Source organism: Chrysemys picta, chromosome 17, assembly GCF_011386835.1.
Source record: "Chrysemys picta bellii isolate R12L10 chromosome 17, ASM1138683v2, whole genome shotgun sequence".
NCBI lineage: Eukaryota > Metazoa > Chordata > Testudines > Emydidae > Chrysemys > Chrysemys picta.
The window spans coordinates 25,418,540-25,440,729 of record NC_088807.1 but is presented as its reverse complement, the minus strand read 5'-3'; the positions used below and the strand labels follow the sequence as shown (position 1 = coordinate 25,440,729).

At 64.4% G+C, this 22,190-nt stretch overlaps 4 protein-coding genes and 1 pseudogene across 6 annotated transcripts in view; 2 read left to right on the top strand and 3 right to left on the bottom strand.

Annotated features, from left to right (window-relative positions):
- SMC1A (structural maintenance of chromosomes 1A) overlaps nucleotides 1-22,190 on the top strand; it is a 41,416-nt gene that overhangs the window by 12,619 nt on the left and 6,607 nt on the right. The gene's annotated exons all lie outside the window — the stretch shown is intronic.
- On the bottom strand, nucleotides 2-6,112 carry LOC135976399 (structural maintenance of chromosomes protein 1A-like; annotated as a pseudogene).
- Nucleotides 6,371-11,464, top strand: LOC135976274 (RIB43A-like with coiled-coils protein 1). Of its 2 annotated transcripts, XM_065571213.1 has the most exons (8): nucleotides 6,371-6,444; nucleotides 6,910-7,034; nucleotides 7,592-7,673; nucleotides 8,007-8,351; nucleotides 9,467-9,585; nucleotides 9,788-10,015; nucleotides 10,125-10,291; nucleotides 10,488-10,676. In XM_065571213.1, the coding sequence occupies exons 2-8, from the start codon at nucleotides 6,918-6,920 to the stop codon at nucleotides 10,567-10,569; spliced, it is 1,140 nt and encodes a 379-aa protein (XP_065427285.1). In that variant the 5' UTR covers nucleotides 6,371-6,444; nucleotides 6,910-6,917; the 3' UTR covers nucleotides 10,570-10,676. The 2 variants fall into 2 exon arrangements, with proteins under 2 accessions (XP_065427285.1, XP_065427284.1); XM_065571212.1 differs by lacking the exon at nucleotides 10,125-10,291 and having other exon boundaries at nucleotides 10,488-11,464.
- LOC135976276 (3-hydroxyacyl-CoA dehydrogenase type-2-like) lies at nucleotides 11,583-14,682 on the bottom strand. 2 transcript variants are annotated; one of them, XM_065571234.1, is made up of 6 exons: nucleotides 14,542-14,682; nucleotides 13,491-13,655; nucleotides 13,152-13,316; nucleotides 12,828-12,956; nucleotides 12,549-12,657; nucleotides 11,583-11,968 (listed from the first exon to the last, which is right to left on the bottom strand). In XM_065571234.1, the coding sequence occupies exons 1-6, from the start codon at nucleotides 14,566-14,568 to the stop codon at nucleotides 11,778-11,780; spliced, it is 786 nt and encodes a 261-aa protein (XP_065427306.1). In that variant the 5' UTR covers nucleotides 14,569-14,682; the 3' UTR covers nucleotides 11,583-11,777. The 2 variants fall into 2 exon arrangements, with proteins under 2 accessions (XP_065427306.1, XP_065427307.1); XM_065571235.1 differs by having other exon boundaries at nucleotides 14,443-14,581.
- The window catches only part of LOC135976398 (G-patch domain and KOW motifs-containing protein-like), a 7,771-nt gene continuing 655 nt past the window's right edge, over nucleotides 15,075-22,190 (bottom strand). The window contains 11 exon segments of the mRNA XM_065571810.1: nucleotides 15,075-16,287; nucleotides 16,794-16,879; nucleotides 17,347-17,416; nucleotides 17,738-17,879; nucleotides 18,317-18,452; nucleotides 18,545-18,677; nucleotides 19,804-20,014; nucleotides 20,236-20,342; nucleotides 20,450-20,607; nucleotides 20,886-20,935; nucleotides 20,937-21,035. Of these exon segments, the coding sequence (XP_065427882.1) occupies nucleotides 16,153-16,287; nucleotides 16,794-16,879; nucleotides 17,347-17,416; nucleotides 17,738-17,879; nucleotides 18,317-18,452; nucleotides 18,545-18,677; nucleotides 19,804-20,014; nucleotides 20,236-20,342; nucleotides 20,450-20,607; nucleotides 20,886-20,935; nucleotides 20,937-21,035 (1,327 nt within the window). The 3' untranslated portion in view covers nucleotides 15,075-16,152.

Genomic DNA, 22,190 nt, shown 5'->3' with positions numbered 1-22,190 from the left:
CTCAATCCCGCTTCTGATTCTCCTCGATCTCCCGCAGCTTCTGCTTGATCTTGGCCTGGGGAGGAGGACGCAGCGTGAGGCGGCCGGACAGACAGACAGGACGGCTGTGCCAGAGACGGGGGAAGGGCGGGTAGCAGGGCCGGAGGGAGGGAGGGAGCTCGTTAGGCCTCCGGGCTCAGGACGGCCACACCAGGGGGAGGGATCAGAGATCGGCGTGGGGAGCGCGCCTGGGGGGTCCCCAGCAGTGTGGGGTGCGGGGAGAGGGAAACGGGGGAAGATCCTAGATCCTGTCTCACCTCCGTCTCCACTTTCTTCCTCTCTTTCCAGGTCCAGCCGGTCCTGATCTGCTTTCTGGTCCCGGTTAAACTTCTCCAGCTCCTGGCGAGCGTGGCAGCTCTTTTACTAGGCCTCTTTCCTTCAGCCGGTGATATTTTCTTGACCTGCGGGGGGGGCGGGGGGAGAACAGGGACAGCAACAGCATCAAATCCCAGCTGCACAGCGACATCACACAGGGAGGGCTTCGCCCGGCGCTGAGATGCAGCCACCTCTGGGGTGGGGAGCTGGGAACAGCCGCATATAACACCACACGGGGAGGGCTCACCTGGCACTGAGGTACAGCCACACATGAAGGGTTCGGCCTGTCACTGAGATGCAGCCACCTCCTGGGGTGGAAGAACTGGGGAGCGGCAATGCCACACACCCATTTGGGACAGGAAGTGAAAGAAAATCCTCTCTAACAAACTGCAGGGGAGCTAATTTGGGGGGGCAGAATAGGATCCCCAAGGTCAGTTTTGACCCGGATGCCGGGGTTCACACCCCGGTGGCCTCAGATAAAAGGATCTTAATAAAATACAATGGTTCAGGGCAATCAACCCATAGGCAACCTCTGGCAGTCCCAGGCCCCCGCCCCGTTCCCTGAAGCCCAGCGCGCCTCCCTGTACCTGGTTCTCTTCCAGGGTGAGGTCTCGCCCCTGGCTCTGGCTCTCCTCCTCCATGCGCTCCTCAAACTCCTGCCGAGCCTTCTCCACCGACAGCATCTCCTTCTCCAGCTCGTCCATGTCACCTTTGCGCTTCTTGTACTGCTTCTGGGCGTTCTGCAGGGACTTCTTGGCCGTCTCAGCCTTCTTGATCTTGTGAGAGGTGTTCTCCTTGGCCTTGATGTACTGCGGGCCGCTTCAGGTTCAACTCGGAGTCCTTCTCCCTGGGGAAGGGGGGCCACCATGGGTTCCAGATCCCCACCCCACTCTAGGATCCTAGACCTCCAACTTGGACAGCCCACCTGCTCCATTCTAGATTACAGTGCTGCTAAAGTGCATGTCTATGCTGTTCTAGACACCCCCAACCTAGACAGTGTCAACTTGATTATGCTAAATCACATTTCTAGATCATACATAATGTCTAGAACACCCAACCTAGACATCCTACCCAACCAGGATCACCTGATATGCTCTAGTTCAATGTTTCTGGAGTCTGTATCATCCTGTTCTAAGCCCACCCAACCTAGACAGCATCACCTGGGTCTATTCTACACTCCGTTTTCCAAGAGATTACCAGAGTGGCATTCCAGGCCATGCAATGCAGGACAATGTCATCAGCTTGATTCTAGAGTGTACCTCCGAACTGATTGCAGACTACCCAATCTAGACAGTGTTACCTTCCACATTATATATTACCTTGTTCTAGAGCATATGCCCATACTGTTTCAGGTCACCCAATGTACAGTTCAACCCACATTCCTGCACCATCACCTCCTGTTCTAGATCAGCCATGATTCTGGAGGGGACCGTGACCACCCTCAATCTCGAACAAGCCCCATTACACACTGTTCCCACCACCAGACCCATTCCAGAGAAACTTCCATATACCACACCCACTCTAGACCGTTACTAATGTTGAGCTAGTCTGACCCATCCTCCTCGATCAACAACCCCTTATTCTAGGCAATGCAATGTTTTAGACTACACTACTGAGATCAGAATCACCACTCTACTAAATTTCATCACCTCATTCCAGCCCAGGCCACATTCTAAACCCAACTCCATCTAGAACGTAATGCTACCTTGCTGGCTTCAGCCAACCTTACTCAAACCATACTGCTGCCCCGCACTTTGGTTCAAGACCTAAACTCAGTTCTAGATCACCCTTCATACCAGCCTTCTTAAAGACTATACACTCACACTCAGCTCTAGACCCAATTCTCTTTAGATTGCACCCAAGATGCCCAAGACTGTATCAGTATTCCCTCATTCTAGATTGGGCTCCTTACTAGACCGCACACTTCCCTGTCTAGCCCACAGCAGCTCTATCCCCGCCCCTGTTCTAGTGCACCACAATGGTTCTAGAGTACAGCCCATACATACTCATGTCTGCCATCTTGCTCCCCATTCTAGAGTAAGACCCTGCCTGGAGTGTCATGTTCCCATTCTAAAGCCAAAGCCTCTGTCTCTTCTAGTGCAACCCATAATTTTACAGCGCAGCTGTCCCCTTTCTAGTGCAAACCCCAGGTTCTAGAGTGCAGCACATACCCACTCGTGCTCTAGAACAAGACCCAGCTGCAGTGTCCCCCCATCCCATCCAAATGTGCAGTCCTTCCCCTAGACCTAGAAGAGGAAGGGCCATTCTAGAGCTCACAAGATCTAGAGCCCTTCTCCTGTTCTAGAGTGCACAGTGACGTGATCTAGAAACTTTAGTCCTGTTCTGCAGTGCACTAGTCCAGAATGTGTTCATTCTCCAGTTCTAGGTCATAACAGCACCCTCTGCCTCCGGTGTCTCCCAGCCCCACTCTGGATCTTGGTCCCCTCCCGTTCTAGCACCCAAGTTTTAACCGCGCGCTGCCCTCACTTGATCTCCTTCTCGATCTGCTGCTGCTCCCTCATCATCTTGCCCAGCTCCTTCTTCTTGTCCTTGAGCTCATCCTCCACCTTGTCCATGCGCTTCTTGTCCTCTGTCGATCTCCTTGTTCTTGGAGCCCAGCTCCTTGTTGAGCTTCTCGATCTCGGCCTCGTTGTGGTACAGCTTGAAGAGCTGCAGCTGGACCTGGGCCCGCACCACCTCGTCCTTCAGGCGCTGGTACCGGTCCGCCTGCCCAAGGGGTGTGTGTGTGGAGTAAACACCGGGTCAGGGGAGATTCCCACCCCACCACCTCCCCCCTCTTCGGAAACCTCGCCCCACTGCCTCCTCCTCCTGCCCCCCAACCACTCCCTCCTACTGCCAGCAGATACCTCCGACCCAGGCCAGTCAAGGGACCCCACTCCACCCTCTGTCCCCACCCTCATATCCTGCCCCACTGCCCCAGCTATTAGAGATCCTGCTCCACCCTTTCCTGCCCCCGAAATCCGTCTCCACCATTCCTCCTTCTCCGTCCACTGACGGATCCCCTCCAGCCCCAACCTCCACCTAAAGATCCCACCTCCCCCTCCTCCTGCTGCCCCTGCCCTTCTAGATCCCCTCCCTACCGCCCCCTTCCTTCCCCCCAACCCAGCCCCACCTTCTTCCTGTGGGCCCAGCCTCATCCACCTGCCTCACCGGCCCATCACCCACTAGAGCTCCCCACAGGCTGCAGAGGCTGTGCCCAGCCCCCTACTCCCCCCTGCCCTCCAAAATCCCACCCAGATACCCCGGCCATTAGAACCCCCTCACAACCCCCACTCCCACCTACCTCCTCAAGTCCCATCCAGCCCTCAAGCGCCCATCCACTAGAACCCCCCTGCCCTCCATCCAACACCTCCCAAAGCCCAGCCACCCCCGAAAACACCTCACGACCCCTAGACACCCCACCCCACCTACCCCCACTGACTATCTCCTCCTGCCTGCCATACCCCCAGAGATTTCACCCCACCTCTTTCTTCCCTGCCCCCCGGGCCACTCTGCCCCCACCTCCTCCTTCTCCTGCTTGGCCTCCTTGCGCTCAGCCGCGATATTCTTCTTGCGGTGGTAGTTGACTGCGTGTCCTCCTCGGCCTTCACCATCTCCTTCTTGCGCTTGTCATATTCCTGGGCCAGCTCCCCCGAACGGCTGATCTCCTCGAACAGCGCTGTGCGCTCCTTAGGGTTCTTCATGGCGATCGACTCCACCGCCCCCTGCGGAGAGCGGGCCAGGGCCAGGTCAGGCCCCCAGAGCCAGCCAGCCCCATCTCCATCCTCCTCCAGCCCCCTGCCCACGCCTGGATGGACCCACGAGTCAGGCACGCCCCACCCTCACCTGGAAGACGAGGAAGTTCCTGGCTTTGATGAGGATCCCCAGCTTCTCCAGCTCCTCGCTGTATTCGCTCAGCTGCACCACTTTGTTATTGATCTTGTATTCCGACGAGCCCCCTGCAAGGGATGGTGGGGTCAGTCCCGGCAGCGCCCGGGGCGAGCCCCCCGCAGCCCAGCCCCCGCCCTGCTGCCCCCCGGCGCTCACCCACGATGACGCGGGCGAAGGTGCGGTCCCTCGGCCCCGTCCTCGGAGTACACCATGCTGACGAAGGCCCGGTTGGGCGGCCGGCTTGCCCACGGGCGCCCCGTGGATCAGGTCCCGCAGCGTCTTCACCCGCAGGTTGCTCGTCTTCTCGCCCAGCACGAAGCTGATGGCATCCATAAGGTTCGACTTGCCTGGGAGAGGGGGGGGGAATCAGCGCCATGGGACTGGCGGCGGGAGGGGGAGATCGGCACCATGGGGCTGGGGGAATGGGGGGGCGGGAGGGGGAGATCGGCACCATGGGGCTGGGGGAATGGGGTACGGGGGGGGAGGATCAGCGCCATGGGGCTGGGGGAATGGGGGGCGGGGAGATCAGCACCATGGGGCCGGCGGCGGGAGCAGGAGATTGGCGCCGTGGACTGGGGGAATGGGGGGCGGGGGGGGGGAGGATCAGCGCCCTGGGGCTGGCGGCGGGAGGGGGAGGAGATCAGCGCCATGGGGCTGGGGGAATGGGGGGCGGAGGAATGCACCATCCCTCCCCTCCATGGACAAGCACCATCCTGCCTCTAGCCCTGGAGCAAGGGGGAGGGGGTCTCCCTGGACTGTACCATTCCTCACTGGGGAGTCCCATGGCCTGTACTATGGACATGGGGGCCATGGACTGCACCATCCCACCTCATACGCGGGGGTGGGAAGAGTTCCAGGGATTGAAGCTTCCCCCGCCGTGGGCAGCAGGGGGGTTCCTGCAGGCCATGCCACACCCCCCACCGTGGGGAGGGGGGTCCCGCGGGCTGTGCCACCTCCCATAAAGAGGGGGTTCCGTGGACTGTACCACACACCCCGTGGGGAGGGGGCTTCCGTGGGGAGGGGGTTCCATGGGCCATACCACCTGCCGTGGGGAGGGGGGTTCCGTGGGCCATACCACCTGCCGTGGGGAGGGGGGTTCCGTGGGCCATACCACACACACCCCGTGGGGAGGGGGTCCCGCGGGCTGTGCCACCTCCCATAAAGAGGGGGTTCCGTGGACTGTACCACACACCCCGTGGGGAGGGGGCTTCCGTGGGGAGGGGGGTTCCGTGGGCCATACCACCTGCCGTGGGGAGGGGGGTTCCGTGGGCCATACCACACACACCCCGTGGGGAGGGGGGGTTCCGAGAGCCGTACCACCCCAGGGGGAGGGGGGTTCCCTGCGGAGGGGGGTTCCGAGAGCCGTACCACCCCCAGGGGGGGGAGGGGGGTTCCCTGCGGAGGGGGGTTCCGAGAGCCGTACCACCCCGGTGGAGAGGGGGGTTTCGTGGGACATACCACCCCCTCGTGGGGCGGGGGGAGCCGCGGACCGTACCACGCCCGGGCGCGGGGGGGCTGTCTCTTACCGGAGCCGTTGGGCCCGATGATGGCCGTGAATCTCCGGAAGGGCCCGATGATTTGCCGCCCCTTGTAAGACTTGAAGTTCTCGATCTCGATCAGCTTCAGGAACCCCATGGCTGGGGGGCCCTGGGGAGGGAGGGCTACGGAGGCCCGCGGCGGACACGGGGCCCGCGAGCGGTCGGGCGGGAATCGCGGCTCCCGGCTCGGCCACAGACACCCCCCCTCCCGGAGCCGCCAACCGAGCAAATCTCGCGAGAGGCGCCACACTTCCCGCGAGACAGACCCAGCCCTCCGCGAGGGGAGGGGCTAAGGTGGGCTCATTTGCATATCGCGCGCGGCTCCTTTCAGTGAAAGGGGCCGCGATTCAGAACGAGATTTGCGTCGCGGGACCCGCCCCCTCCCTCGGCTCTCAGCGTCCCGGCCCCTTGCGTAATTTGCATATATGGACACGCCCATTGCGTCTTCTCCATGCTGATAGGGCCGCGCCTCAGAGCGTGATTTGCATATAGGGACCGCTCTCTGCGCTCTCTCCCCGCTGATAGGCCCGACGCCTTCATTTGCATAAAGGGGCGGTTGGACGCCACCAAGTGGGGGCGGGGAAAAGGGAATGGGCTGTCCCGTTACCAGGGAGACCAGGCTTTAAACACAGACAGAGAGAGAGACGGGTGGGGGGCTCAGGTGAGTGGGGGCCCGGCAGTCGGGGGGTGAAGGGCCAGGGACCGAGGTCAAAGGGCAGGGTGAGGGGTCAGAGGTCAAAGGGCAGGGTGAGGGGTCAGAGGTCGAAGGTCAGTGCAAGGGGGTCAGGGGGTTACATGGTGCAGGGAGAGGGGTCAAAGGTCAGGGTGAGGGGGTCAAGGGTTAAAGGGTACAGCGAGGGTGTCAGCTATTAATGGGAGGAGGGTCAAAGGTTAACAGGGTGGGTGCGGGGACCCCAGATTTAACCCCTCTCCTGCCGGCGCGGAAAGGTCCCCCCCCCCCCGATCTTTCACAGCTCCACAGGAAACAATGCCCTGCTCCCCTCCATGGGGAGCCCGGACTCCTGGGTTCTCTCACCAACTCTGGGAGAGGAGTGGGAGCTAGTGGGGGGGGGGGAGGGCTGGGAGCCAGGACTCCTGGGTTCTAACTTTCCTTCCTCCCACATAGGCGCCAAGATGCACAAAGTGGACCTACCGCTGGAGAGCAAGGAGGCGGCTGCCCTCGAGGCGCGGAGGGAGCGAGAGAAGCAGCGGCTGAGCCGCATCTTCAACGCACGCCACCGCACCATGGGGGTGAGCCCCGCAGGGACCCGCTGCGTCCTCCAGGGGGCGCAAAGCTGGGAGAGGTGCTGACTCTGAGCCCTACCCCTAACCGGAGCCTGGAGCAGGAGCAACGGCTGACCTGCGGGGAGGGCTCTCACGTACACAGCTCCCATGTGCCACCCTCCAAGGGGCATTCGGTGCCCATCACCTGCTCAGGGCTTGGCTGCACCCGTCCAGTTATCAGGGAGCCTTGACAAAGTTGGGCACCATCTGCTGTGGAACAAGTCGAGACCCAGCTCCTAATTTCACTCAGAGGCCACCTAGCAGACACCAGACTGGAGTGAATGGTTTTGATTGCAGGCCTGGGTTCTGTCCCCGGCACTAGGAGGGGAGTGGGGGCTGGTGGTTAGAGCAGGGACTGGGAGCCAGGACTCCTGGGTTCTCTCCCCGGCTCTGGGAGGGGAGTGGGGTCTAGTGATTGGGTGGGGGGAGAGTCAGGACTCCTGGTTTCTTTCCCCAACTCTGGGAGGATTTTTGCCTCCTCAGTAGCTCTCCCCTGCCCTTCTTTCCCCCCTCCACCCTGCCAGGTGGACGTGGAAGCCCTGAGGAGTCAAGTGGAGGAGCGGAAGCTGAGAGAGGAAACAGAGAAACGCCGGGATGAGTCCTATGGTGAGAGCTCTGGCCAGCCCTGCCTTGTCCACCCCTTTGATCTCTGGGGGAGGTGCCCTGAACCCCAGCATCAGAAAGCAACAGGGGGCCAGGCCAGTGAGATGGCAGGACAACGGCGGTCCTCTATCTCTGACCAAGATGAGGGCTGGCTGTGGAGGGAGATCCCCGCTACTCCAGCCCTGGCCTCTCCAGCAGGGGGCGCCGTAGGGGTTGGGTCAGGACGACTGGCTGCTGGGAGGAGCTCCTGGCCTCTCCAGGAAGGGGCACTGTGGGGAGCTAGGCAGGAGCGCTGGCTGGTGGGGGAACAGGGGATCTGACCCTCTCTCCCCACAGACGCCGAGCGGGTGCTGTGCGACCGGGTGGCGCAGATGCTGGAGGAGGAGGAACGTCAGCGGGTGCGGCGCCTCCACCAGGCCGTGCAGGAGTTCCGGGAGCGGGAGCAGCCACCCCCCACCCGGCGGGAGTGGGACCTGTACAACCCCGAGGGGCTGCGCCAGGACCAGCCGGCCCGGGTCAGCGACTATGACCCCCGGTGCGGTCCCGCCAGCCTGCAGCGCTTCGCCGGCGAGGACCTGGCGCTGCCCACCCGCCGTCGGCTGCAGCAGGAGCAGCAGTGCCGCAGCCTAGAGGACCAGCGTGCCGACCGGCAGCAGGCCCTGGCCAACGCCAAGTATGCAGGTGAGAGCGTGGGCACAGGTCTAGTGGTTAGAGCGGGGGGAGTGGGGAGGCTGGGATCCAGGACCCCAGGGTTCTGGAGTCTCTTGATTTAGAGCGGGGGGGGGGGCTGGGAGGCAGGACTCCTGGGAGGCAGGACTCCTGGGTTCCTTCTCTTCGCCAGCCTGGGAGAGGAGTGGGGGCTCGTGGTTAGTGCGGAAAAAGCGGGGAGCCAGGACTCCTGGGTTCTCTGGGAAGGGAATGGGGTCTAGTGCGGGTTAGAGTGAGGAGAGCTGGGAGCCAGGACTCCTGGGTTCTCTAGGAGGGGAGTGGGGACTAGTGCAGGTTAGAGTGGGGGGAGCTGGGAGCCAGGACTCCTGGGTTCTCTGGGAGGGGAGTGGGGTCTCATGTGTTAGATCGGGGGGGGAGGAAGGACTCCTGGGTTCTCTGGGAGGGCAGTGGGGTCTCGTGTGTTAGATCAGGGAGAGGAAGGACTCCTGGGTTCTCTGGGAGAGGAGTGGGGTCTCGTGTGTTAGATCCGGGGGAGGAAGGACTCCTGGGTTCTCTGGGAGGGGAGTGGGGTCTCGTGTGTTAGATCGGGGGGAGGAAGGACTCCTGGGTTCTCTGGGAGGGCTGTGGGGTCTCGTGTGTTAGATCAGGGGGAGGAAGGACTCCTGGGTTCTCTGGGAGGGCGGTGGGGTCTCGTGTGTTAGATCAGGGGGAGGAAGGACTCCTGGGTTCTCTGGGAGGGCGGTGGGGTCTCGTGTGTTAGATCAGGGGGAGGAAGGACTCCTGGGTTCTCTGGGAGGGCGGTGGGGTCTCGTGTGTTAGATCGGGGGGAGGAAGGACTCCTGGGTTCTCTGGGAGGGCAGTGGGGTCTTGTGTGTTAGATCGGGGGGCGGAAGGACTCCTGGGTTCTCTGGGAGGGGAGTGGGGTCTAGTGCGGGTTAGAGTGGGGGGAGGAAGGACTCCTGGGTTCTCTGGGAGAGGAGTGGGGTCTCGTGTGTTAGATCGGGGGGAGGAAGGACTCCTGGGTTCTCTGGGAGGGGAGTGGGGTCTCGTGTGTTAGATCGGGGGGAGCCAGGACTCCTGGGTTCCCAGAGGAAAGCCACTCAGGGCGCCGTGCGCTGTCCTGACAGACACGCTGGAGGATAAGAAGCGAGCGGAGCTGGATCTACGGGCACAGCAGCTGGCCCAGCTGGAGGAGGAGTGCCGCCGCGCCAAGGACCTCGCCACGGCCGACTACAACCGGGCCCAGGTAACCGCGTAGCCACCAACAGGGAGCTGGGGGTGGGGGCCGTGGAGCTGGCAGACCTTGGCATGGGTTGGACAATAGGGCTGGCTCCTCTGCCCCAGGGGATTGTGGGTGACCAGGTCTCACCTGCTCCCTTGCCCGGGTGGGCCGTCAGGGCAAGTCCCCCCGCCTGGGGCTCAGTGCCAGGTCTCCCCTCGCCCCGCAGGCGGCAGAGACGGCGGAGCAGCACCGGCTGGCGTGTCAGCGGGAACAGGACGACAATCAAGCCGAGATCCACAACCACCTGACGGGGCAGCTGCTGACAGAGGACCCAGCCGTGGCCGAGAGCCCGCTGGGCCCTCACCGGATCCTCACCGACCGCTGGAAGGGCATGAGCCCCACGCAAGTGGAGGCCGTGTGGAAGGCGCAGGAGGAGCAGCGGCAGGAGAACCAGGTCTCCGGAGGAAGGGAAGGGAGGGATTCCGGCAGCGGGGGGCAGGGGACGCGCAGCCCAGGGCCCGATTCCCTCCCCCCGTCACCTGCCCCGCGCTTTGCCCCCCCAGAGGCTGCGGGAGGCAGAGCGGCAGCGGGAGGCTGAGTGGCAGGCGCAGCGGCAGCGGGCAGCCCGTGCGGCCATGGTGCTGGAGGAGGAGGAGCGCCTGGCCCGGCTGCAGCTGAGGAAAGGCCTGGATGCCTACAACCAGCAGCTGGCGCAGGAGCAGAGGGCACAGTGAGTGCCCCCCGGGGGTGGGGAGCTGTGAGGAGCAGGGCCGGTGTGGGTGCAGGAAGGAAGGTGCGGAAGCAGGAGGGGGTGAGGTTGGGCAGGGCTGGGGCTTTATGGGGGCGGGGCTGGGAGGTAGAGGATACAGAAGGGGTGGGGCCAGGTGAGTCCGGCTGGCCGCTAAGCCCCGCCCTTTGTCTTGCAGGCAGCAGTACCTGCAGAGGGAGGTGTACACCAATCCGCCCAGCGCCCAGTACCACCTGCAGTTCAATACCAGCAGCCGCTAGGCCCAGCCCCGGGGCACCGACTCCGAAACCCCCATGGACCGCCCCCCGCCCTGCCGGGACACGCCCCATCCCCGCCCCCTGCCCTGCCGGGACACGCCCCATCCCCACCCCCATCACTACCCCTGCCCCGCCCAATCCCCGCCCCCTGCCCTGCCGGGACATGCCCTATCCCCACCCCCATCACTACACCTGCCCTGCCCAATCCCCGCCCCCTGCCCCGCCAGGACACGCCCAATCCCCACCCTCTGCCCCAATCACTACCCTCACCCCACCAGCACACGCCCACTCCCCACCCCCTGCCCTGCCGGGACATGCCCCGCCCCTGCCCTGCCGGGACATGCCCCGCCCAATCCCCGCCCCCTGCCCTGCCAGGACACGCCCCATCCCCACCCCCATCACTACCCCTGCCCCACCCAATCCCCGCCCCCTGCCCTGCCGGGACACGCCCCATCCCCGCCCCCTGCCCTGCCGGGACATGTCCCATCACTACCCCTGCCCCGCCCAATCCCCGCCCCCTGCCATGCCGGGACACGCCCAATCCCCACCCTTATCACTACCCCTGCCCCACCCAATCCCTGCCCCCCCAGGACACACCCAATCCCCACCCCCTGCCCCAATCATTACCCTCACCCCACCAGCACACACCCAATTCCCACCCCCCCGCCCCGCCTGGACACACCCAGTACCCGCCCCCTGCCCCACAATGACACGCCCGAGGGTCTCCCCTCCTATGGCCAGGACGCCCCCACTCCCCCCTTGCTGGGGGGGATCTGACACTCGGCCCTGTTCTTTCAGCCACAACGGCATCCAATAAACTGTTGTGCCCCACAGCAGGCTGCCCCCATGGTCTGTAGGGCCGGGTAGCACTGGGAGCTCCCCACTGCAGGAGAGTGCCCCGAGGGGGGCTGAGTGGTTACAGCAGGCGGCTGGGTGCCAGGACTCCTGGGTTCTCTCCCCGGCTCTGGGAGGAGAGTGGGGGCTCAGGGCTAGCACAGAATCCCAGCACCCCGAGAGCACATCGAGAATCGTTTATTAAGGTCCAGATGCCGACTGGGGCAGGAGTCGTCATTGTGCGGGGGCCGAATCACTGCAGGAGTCCATGATTAGAGTCCAAGGACGGCAGAACCCCAGAAGGGGGGAATCAACCCCCCATCCAGGGGCGGCCGGGGCAGGGGAAATCAGCGCCCCCCCAGGCGTGGGGCAGCGGCTCAGGGCTGCAGGCGGATGGCCCCGTCCAGGCGGATCACCTCCCCATTCAGCATGGGGTTCTCCACGATGCACTGGACCAGGTGGGCGTATTCCCCGGGCAGCCCCAGGCGACTGGGGAAGGGCACCTGGCGAGCCAGGAACGTCCGCACCTTCTCGGGGAGCCCTGCCAACAGGGGGGTGGCGAACAGACCTGGGGGAGAGAGACAGTGAGGGGGGGCCTGGCTCCCCGCTCCCCTCCCAGCTCTGCCGGTGCCCCTCGATCCCCACCCGCAGCCCCCCCCCCCCCCCCCCGATACCTCCCCAGCTCTGCCGGTGCCCCTCGATCCCCACCCGCAGCCCCCCTACACACACACTACCTTCCCAGCTCTGCCGGTGCCCCTCGATCCCCACCCGCAGCCCCCCCCCGATACCTCCCCAGCTCTGCCGGTGCCCCTCAATCACCACCCGCAGCCCCCCTACACACACACTACCCTCCCAGCTCTGCCGGTGCCCCTCGATCCCCACCCGCAGCCCCCCCCAGCTCTGCCGGTGCCCCTCAATCCCCACCCGCAGCCCCCCCCGATACCTCCCCAGCTCTGCCGGTGCCCCTCAATCCCCACCCGCAGCCCCCCTACACACACACTACTTTCCCAGCTCTGCCAGTGCCCCTCAATCCCCACCCGCAGCCCCCCCCGATACCTCCCCAGCTCTGCCAGTGCCCCTCAATCCCCCCCTCCTCTCTCCGCCCTGGGCTCCCCACACCATGACAGGAGCTACGCTGGGGTTGGTACCTGGGGCGATGGTGACGACACGGATCCCCATAGGGGCCAGATCCCTGGCGATGGGCAGGGTCATGCCCACGATGCCCCCTTTAGAGGCGGAGTACGCAGCTTGACCCACCTATACAACAAGCAGACATTAGCTGGGGCACAGGGACGTGGGGGACTGCCAGGGGAGAGCAGCCTTGACCCAGCCCCCCACAGCACAGTGCCCCCCAGTGCCCGGCCCTGCCTGCCAGGGGAGAACACCCCCTGCCCAGCCCCCGCAGCACAGCGCCTCCTAGTGCTCACCTGGCCCTCGAAAGCAGCCACGCTGGCTGTGTTGACGATCACTCCTCGGTGCCCATCGGAGTCAGGGTCATTCCTGCCCATCTCACCAGCACTCAGTCGGATCACGTTAAAGGTGCCGGCAATATTGACCTGGAGGGCAGGGGAGACAGATCAGATCAAACCAGTGGGCCCACCCGGCCCCATATCCCACCCCCCAAAAATCAGACCCATTGGCTCATCCAGCCCATTATCCCTCCTTGGTCCCCTCTCACTACCATGGCGTTGGCAGGGCAAAGGGGATCAGGGAAGGGAATGGAGGGAGGGGGTCCCTCCAGCCCCACTCACGTTGAGGACCCTCTGGAAATCCTCCAGGCTGTGGGGCATGTCCTTCTTGGCGTTGTAGGTCTTGACGGCCACGGCAATTCCGGCGCAGTTCACAGCCAAATCCAAGCGCCCGAACTTCTCCCGCACCAGGGCCAGGACCCCCTTCACGTCCGCCTCCGACGTCACCTGAGCCGCCGGGCAGGGAGGAGAGGTTAACCCATATCACCTCCACGCCAAACCCCACTCCCCTCCCAGAGTCGGTGATAGAATCCAGACATCCTGGCTCCCAGCCCCCCTCGACACACTAGTCCCAACTCCCCTCCCAGATCCCGGAATAGAACCCAGGAGTCCGGGCCCTACATCAGCTGGTGCAAAGACGCATTGTTCCCCCAGCGCTTTGGCCACACTGGGCCCATCCGAAGTCGGCAGGTCCACGATCACAGCGCTGGCTCCTTGCTGCACCAGGCGCTCAGCGGTGGCGCGACCCAGGCCGGAGGCCCCACCAGTGACCAGGCCAACCATCCCCTGGGGGCAAAAGCAGAGGGAGGGGGCAATGAATAATAATAATAAAAAAAACACAATACCACCCGTAGCTTTAATGGGTTCTCCCAGACCCCCTATCTCACGTGCATAATGGACTGTTCCTACACCTCTGACCATAGTGGTCTCTCCCATTCCCCCCCATCTCATGTGCATAATGGTCTTTCCCTACACCTCCCTCCTTGCCTGTGCATAATGGTCTCACCCACAACCCCCTCCTAAAGTGGTCTCTGCCTCATGAGCGTAATGGTCTCACCCAAGATGCCGTCTCTTCCTAACCTCCCCCAGGAATATAATGGTCTCTCCCAACACAGCCCCCTCCTCCTGCTATTTGCATAGTTGTCCCTCCCTGCCCTGCCTCCTCCCAGGGCACAGAATGGTCCTTTACTTCAATTCTCCCCCCCCCCATCAAATGGTCTCCCCCTCTTCTCAGGCTTATCATGATATAGTCCAGCATCGCTCTCCCTGTGTATAAGTCTATCCTAGCCAGTCTCCCCCACCCTATTGTGTATAATAGTCTCGCCCAATAACCACCCCTCTTGTTTGATGGTCTCTTCTATCCCAATCCCCCCCCCCATTGTATAGAATGGTCTCTGCCTCCCACGAGGGTACAAGATCTCCAGCCACCACTATTGGTAGAGGACAAGTGTAAAATAGTTTCTCCCATCCCAGTTGCCCCCCCCCTTCTGCAGAATGGTCTCTCTCAGACACACCATCCCAGTGGTGTCTCCGGCCGACAATATGGGGGGGGGGAGCTGCTTAATGATCTCACCCATCCTGTGGTGCCTCCCGCATAGAATGGTCTCACCCTGCCCCCTCGTTATGCCGCGCTGGTCCCCGCCCGGCTCCCGTAGCTGGCCCTGCTGGTTACCTTCACGCTCCTCAACGTCGCCGCCATCTTGCTGCCCCTCTACGCTCCGCCCCCTTACACAGGGGCGGGCCAATCAGAGGCAAGGCCACTCTTAAAGGGGAGGCAGACACTCTTTAATAATCTGGGGCTATTAATCCCCAGGAGGGGGGGGCTCTTAAAGGAGAGGGTGCAGGGAGATCTTAAAGGGAAAGAGCGAGGCCAAACCAAAGGTAGGGAGGGAAAAACTGAACATAGTCCTTAAAGGGGAGGAAGGGGTGAACGGGTCAGGGGGAGCCAGGACTCCTGGGTTCTCTCCCCGGCTCTGGGAGGGGAGGGGGGGCTGGTCGGTTAGAGCAGGGGGGGCTGGGAGCCAGGACGCCTGGGTTCTCTCCCGGCTCTGGGAGGGGAGTGGGGGCTGGTGGGTTAGACCAAGGGGGGCTGGGAGCCCGGACTCCTGGGTTCTCTCCCTGGCTCTGGGAAGGGGTGAATAGGTTGTTTGTCCTTTTATAGCTTTCCACAGCACCCCCCACCCTCACCCACACACACAACGGGGGGGGGGGGAACTATCACAGTTTATTTACACTTTTTTGATACCATTTGCTTTACAAAGTGCCCGTGAGCAAAGGACTGTCACAGGCCCAGCAGCCATCTTGGAAGCCGGGGGGGGGGGGGGGGGCGGGTCCTGCCAGGTCTCCTGCTGAGCCCCCCTCCGCAGACAGTACTTGCCCATGACGCCCTCCTATCCCGCAATCTCCCACAGCCAAAGGGGCAGGGGCGGCTCCCCTTTCATCCCTGCCCCTAATCCTGCTGTCTCTGGAACACTGCTCCAGAAATGACGGGTTCTGGGGTCACCCACACACAGCAGGGGCCAGGGTTGCTCTAGAACCCAGCCTGGGCGCTCCAGAAGCAGCTTGACTTGCTCCAGAGCTCACAGGCGACATCATGCTGGAAATCACTCACTGTTCTAGAATCGACTCCCATCTCTGCCGTAAACACCCCCCCCACCACTCTAGAACAGTCTGGTTTGGGTCTAGGACCCAGGGGCCTCCCTCCAGTTCACACTGTAAACCTTGCTCTCAAACCCCATGGTTCTAGCTCCCAGGCCCACATCTACGCTGGCTCTAGAGCCCATTAGGCTCCAGAACCCACTTTACAGGGTCACTGGATCCAGTTTGAACCCCACCCTAGAACCTTGCTCTAGAACCCACTGTGCATACTCTGTGTCCCACATCAAAGCTCACTCCAGAACCTACACTGAGGCTTCCTTGAGACCCCAAAACCACGTGTGCTCCAAAACACATTGGCCTGGCTCTAGAGCCCATTTAAAAACCATCCCCAAACTCATCGTCTCTGCTCCTGAACCCAGCTTTCATCTCACTCTAGAACTCACGCTCACTCTAGTCGAAGCCTCACTCTAGAGCCCATGCCTGGTCACGTTCTAGATCTTGCTGCTCCTGCTCCAGAACCCATTGAATCACTACTCTGGAACCCACAGAAGTTGTTCTAGAACTCAGTCCCAGCCATGGCGGCCACGTTCCCCCTCTGCCGGACTCCATCCACGTCCTGCCACTCCCCAGAGAGGACGTGCCCTCATCCCAAGTCCAGCAGAATGGGGGGAGGGGGGAAGGGGGCTCAGTCGTCCTCGGTGCCCCCCACGTAGTGGCAGACAGCGTCGTAGTCCAGCGCCAGGACGTCCCCATCCTCATCGCGCTGCAGTTGCACCAGCGCCCGGCTCCGCTGCTGGTCGCGCTGCAGGATCCGGCCCACCTGGGGAGGGGAGGGGGGACAGGAAGCTCTTGTGAGTTCTGCGTGCGAGGGGGGGGGCAGTCTGCAAAGGATTCTGGGAAGAAGGGTGGCTGCGTACAGACTCCCGCAAGAGGGAGGGCTCAGCTGATAACTTGTGGGGCAGATGAGGGAGCTTCTCCAGCATAATCCCCTTCACCCAGGATCCCCCTTATATCCCCCCTCATTACCCCTGGATCCCCCCCCCCCCCGCAGCACTAACCCCCAGCTACCCTGCCCCCTACCCCCTGTGTATCTTCCCCCCAGCTCCCGCGCGTCCTCGGAATCCATCCCCCACCCCTTCAGATTCCCCCCACTCCCTCCAACCCCCCATATGTTCTTCCCCCAGCCCCCCAGAACCCCTCGGCTTCCCCACCCCCATGTGTCCTCCTCCCACCCCTTCAGATCCTCCCCCCTCACTTCCTGCAGCTCCCAGCCTCCCCATTACCCCCTGCGGTCCCTGCCAGGGAGGGGGTTTGGGGGTCGCTCACCCTGCCAGCGTGCTCCCCCAGCACCACCAGCACCCAGTCCGCGGTGCCCCTGGGGATGACCGTCTCCAGCATGGCCTCCCGGATGCCTGGGGGGTTGGGGAGGAGATGGGTCAGCGCCATACAGTGGGTCCCCCCCACACGATCCCTGGCCCCCAACAACCCACCCCACAAACGCCCCTCCGGCCGCTCCAACACCCCCGCTCCCCAATGACCTGGGGTCACCCCACCCCCACTGTAGTCAGCTCGCTTCCCACACAAACCCCCTTACCTCATGGTCATCAGACCCTCCTGGCAAGTGCCCCCACCCCAGATACACCCTCGAGGTCACCCGCCCCATGGATCCCTCTACAGATCCCTCGCCCCCCCCTCAACCCCACAAAACACAAAGTGGCTCCTCTAGCATCCCCAATAATCTGGGGTCATCCTGCCCCCCACAACCCTCTCCCCAGAGTCACATGCCCCATATCAGGACATACTCCCCCATAACCTCCTCCAGGGAATCAACCCCCTTCTGCTGGGGTATGACAAAGGGGTGCCCCCCCCCGCAACTTACCATCCAAGACCTGCCCCTCCTCCGTCCGGCAGACACACGTATCTGGGCTCAGCACGTCCTCAATCAGCATCTAGGGAGAGAGAGAGGGGGGGTGGTGGAATGGGGCATGGGGCCTATCCCCTCTAGTGGGCGCCGGTCCCACCTGGGCCCAGGGCAGGCACTGGCTGGCTCGGAGGGGTGGGGAATGGGGCAGGGACCTGTCCCCTCTAGGGGGCGCCGGGAATGGGGCAGGGACCTGTCCCCTCTAGGGGGCGCCGGGAATGGGGCAGGGACCTGTCCCCTCTAGGGGGCGCCGGCTCCCACCCGGCCCCAGGGCGGGGACTGGCTGGCTCGGGGGGATGGGGAATGGGATGCTGGTTCCCATCCAGCCCCGGGGGGTGGGGGGAGGTACCTTGGTATTATAGTATTTTCCCCCCTTGTAGAGCTTGTCCACGAAGCGAACCCGCAGATCTCGCCGCAGCCAGTGGGGGGAGCGGGAGGACGAGGAGCTGCTGCTGCTGCTGCCTTTAGTCGGCTTCCCGGCGCGGGTGTCGCTGCGGGAGAACGGGCAGTCAGGGGCAGTCCTGGCGCTAGGGGGCGCCACGCTGTGAGGAATGTGTTTTATCGAGCTGCCCCGGCCTCAGGGCAGGAACCCTGGCATCCGGGCTGCACTACAGATTGGGGGAGTCCATTTTGCCTTTCTAAAAATTCCTCTGGGGTTTGAACCAGAGACAAGAATCAGCCGCACTTCCTGCCCTCAACAGCAGCACCAGCTGTCACGTGCCCTAGAGGTGGCTGCATCTCAGCCCCGGGCGAGCCATCCCCGTGCGGCGTTATGTGTGGCTGTTCACCAGCTGCCCCACCCCAGACATGGCTGCATCTCAGCATGGGCGAGCCATCCCCGTGCGGCGTTATATGCGGCTGTTCCCCAACTGCCCCACCCCAGAGGTGGCCGCCTCTCAGCGCCAGGCGAGCCATCCTAGTTCTCTACCTCTCCGAGTCTGCTGGCTGTTTCCTCTTTCTGTCCTTCTCTTCCCCCTTCTCTCGGGGGACCCTGGCGTCCGGGGTGTCGGTGGGTCCATTTCTCTGCTTCTCTTCTTTTTCCTTGTGGGCTTTGCTTAAGCGGCCTGAGAAGGGGATTGGGGAGACAGACGGGGGTGAGGATGGCGGGGGGGGGCTAGGGTGAGGCGGGGGTACCGAGGGAAGTCATGTGACTCACTCAGATCCTTGGCTAGTTTCTCATACTCCTTCCGGGTCACAGGTCGCAGGCTGTGCTGGCTGATGGTGACGATCTTATCCCCGATGGCCAATTTCACCATCACCCGGGCGTTATCGGGGTCTACACCTTCGATCTGGGGGCCGGGAGAGAAATAGATGAGACTGGGGGATCGAGGCCTGACCCCTCTAGGGGGCGCCAGCTCCCATTCGGCCCCAGGGCAGGGACTGGCTGGCTCAGGGGGGTGGGGAATGGGGCAGGGGCCTGTCCCCTCTGGGGGGCGCCAGCTCCCATCGGCCCCAGGGTGGGGAGTGGCTGGCTCAGGGGGGTGGGGAGTGGGGCAGGGGCCTGTCCCCTCTGGGGGGCGCCGGCTCCCATCGGCCCCAGGGTGGGGAGTGGGGCAGGGGCCTGTCCCCTCTGGGGGGCGCCGGCTCCCATCCAGCCCCAGGGCAGGGACTGGCTGGCTCAGGGGGGTGGGGAGTGGGGCAGGGGCCTGTCCCCTCTGGGGGGCGCCAGCTCCCATCCAGCCCCAGGGCGGGGAGTGGCTGGCTCAGGGGGGGTGGGGGGGAGTGGGGCAGGGGCCTGTCCCCTCTGGGGGGCGCTGGCTCCCATCAGCCCCAGGGCGGGGAGTGGCTGACTCAGGGGGGTGGGGAGTGGGGCAGGGGCCTGTCCCCTCTGGGGGGCGCTGGCTCCCATCGGCCCCAGGGCAGGGACTGGCTGGCTCAGGGGGTGGGGAGTGGGGCAGGGGCCTGACCCCTCTAGGGGGCGCCAGCTCCCATTCGGCCCCAGGGCAGGGACTGGCTGGCTCAGGGGGGTGGGGAGTGGGGCAGGGGCCTGTCCCCTCTGGGGGGCGCCGGCTCCCATCCAGCCCCAGGGTGGGGAGTGGCTGGCTCAGGGGGGGTGGGGAGTGGGGGCAGGGGCCTGTCCCCTCTGGGGGGCGCTGGCTCCCATCGGCCCCAGGGCGGGGAGTGGCTGGCTCAGGGGGGGTGGGGAGTGGGGCAGGGGCCTGTCCCCTCTGGGGGGCGCCGGCTCCCATCCAGCCCCAGGGTGGGGAGTGGCTGGCTCAGGGGGGTGGGGAGTGGGGCAGGGGCCTGACCCCTCTGGGGGGCGCCGGCTCCCATCCGGCCCCAGGGCAGGGACTGGCTGGCTCAGGGGGGTGGGGAGTGGGGCAGGGGCCTGTCCCCTCTGGGGGGCGCCGGCTCCCATCAGCCCCAGGGCGGGGAGTGGCTGACTCGGGGAGGCCGGGAACAGGGGAAACTCACCTTCCCATAGAGGTCTTTGTGGGGCCCAGCCATGATCAGCACGGCGCCCCCGGCCACCAGCCCCAGTGGCTCCTCCTCGCCCCCCTGGCGCTCTTCGCCCGGCTTGGGGGGCCGTGGGGGGCGGGCCGGCTGCAGGTCCTGGATGGCCGAGCGGTCGGCTCCCAGGCCCAGCCCCCTGGGGCGCAGCTGGTGCTCCAGGGGCTTCACATCCCTAAATAGGGGGGGAAGGGATATTCAGGGACACCCCCCCGAACTGACCTTTGACCTGCACCCATCTATCACCGCCCCATAATGACCTATGATCCCCCCATTGGTTTATAACCTCACCCAAACTCTCCCTGCCCCCCCATATGACCCCTCCACCTCCTGCCTCCACCAGATCTGACCCCACAACCCCCCCCGATCTATGCCCGCCCCCCCGGGGTCACTCACTGCTTGAAGGTGCGTCCGATGCCCTCGCCCGCCTTCCAGCCCATGCCCCTCAGCATGGCAACGCCGTAGGCCTCCACAGGCACCACCTCGTAATCTGCCTCCGTCGACTGCAGGAGGAGAAGGGCAGGAGCGATGTTAACCCGCGGAACTACCTGCCACAGGACCAAAGGGGCCCCTGCCACAGGGGGTGGGACTCCAGGGACGGATGGGAGGCTGTCGGGGGACCCTCTTACCGATTCTGCCGCAGGCTCACGTCCACCCGGTCGCTGTCCTCGTACCCGTCAGGGACGCGGTTCTGCAGGAGCAGGGGGATGGCCAGGTTGGGGTCAGCCTTGGTGCCGCTCTCCCACCGCTCCTGGGACTGCCGGCACTCTGCAATGCACAGGAATCTGTCAGGAGCCGGACGCCTGGGTCCCAGCCCCGGCAGTGGGTGCTAGTGGTTAGAATGGGGGGGGGACTGAGAGCCAGGACTCCTGGGTTCTCTCCCCGCTCTGGGAGGGGAGTGGGGGCTAGTGGGTTAGAGCAGGGGGGGCTGAGAGCCAGGACTCCTGGGTTCTCTCCTGGCTCAGGGAGTGGGGGCTAGTGGTTAGAGCGTGGGGAGGGGGGGGGGGGCTGGGAGCCAGGACTCCTGGGTTCCCTGCCATGCTCACCCTCTATGATCTCCCTCACGGCCTGGGACTCCACGCCATCATCCTTCTGGTGGTCCGGGGCCCCCCACAGGGGGCGTCTCCGGCTTCTTCCATTGGTTGCGCTGGATCAAGGGGATGATGAGTGCCTTAGGGGGCGGGGCCGGCCGGAGGCTGGGGACCAAAGTGAAACCGTCCCGTTACCATGGGATACCTGGAACGTGCTCCAGCCCCCTGTGCCATGGCTCCTCCCACTGCCCTACCCCCCGTGGGCCTGCCCCAATGGCCCCTCTCCTACTCTCACCCACTGCATGCAGACCCTGCGCTCAGCCCCTCCTCCCCATGGCCCCTCCCACACTGACCTCCCCACCCGCATGTGATCCCACCCACCTGCATGGCCACACCCCCTCCCGCCCCATGCCTCCTCCCTCAGACACGCCCCCTCCCGCCCACGGCCCTTCCCCCAGACACGCCCCCTCCCACCCCACACCGCCTCCCCCAGACATACCCCCTCCCACCTCCCGCCCCCTCCCCAGACACACCCCCTCCCGCCCCATGCCTCCTCCCTCAGACACGCCCCCTCCCGCCCCACACCGCCTCCCCAGACACACCCCCTATCCTCCCCATGCCCCCTCCCCCAAACACACCCCCTCCCACCCCCGCCCCCTCCCCAGACACGCCCCCCCCACCCCACACCGCCTTCCCCCAGACATACCCCCTCCCACCTCCCGCCCCCTCCCCAGACACGCCCTCTCCCTCCCCATGCCCCCTCCCCCAGACACACCCCCTCCCGCCCCATGCCTCCTCCCTCAGACACGCCCCCCCCGGACACAATCCCTCCCGCCCCACACTGCCTCCCCCAGACACACCCCCTCCCGCCCCATGCCTCCTCCCTCAGACACGCCCCTTTCCGCCCACGGCCCTTCCCCCAGACACACCCCCTCCCACCTCCCGCCCCCTCCCCAGACACACCCCCTCCCGCTCCACACCACCTCCCCCAGACACGCCCCCTCCCACCCACGGCCCTTCCCTCAGACACGCCCCCTCCCCCCAAACACACCCCCTCCCGCCCCATGCCCCTTCCCCAGACACGCCCCTTTCCGCCCACGGCCCTTCCCCCAGACACGCCCCCTCCCGCCCCATGCCTCCTCCCCCAGACACACCCCTTCCCGCCCCACGGCCCTTCCCTCAGACACGCCCCCTCCCCCCAGACACACCCCTCCCGCCCCATGCCTCCTCCCCCAGACACGCCCCTTCCCGCCCCACGGCCCCTCCCCCAGGCACGACCCCTCCCAAGTCTTTGGAGACACATCCGGGCCCGCGCATGCG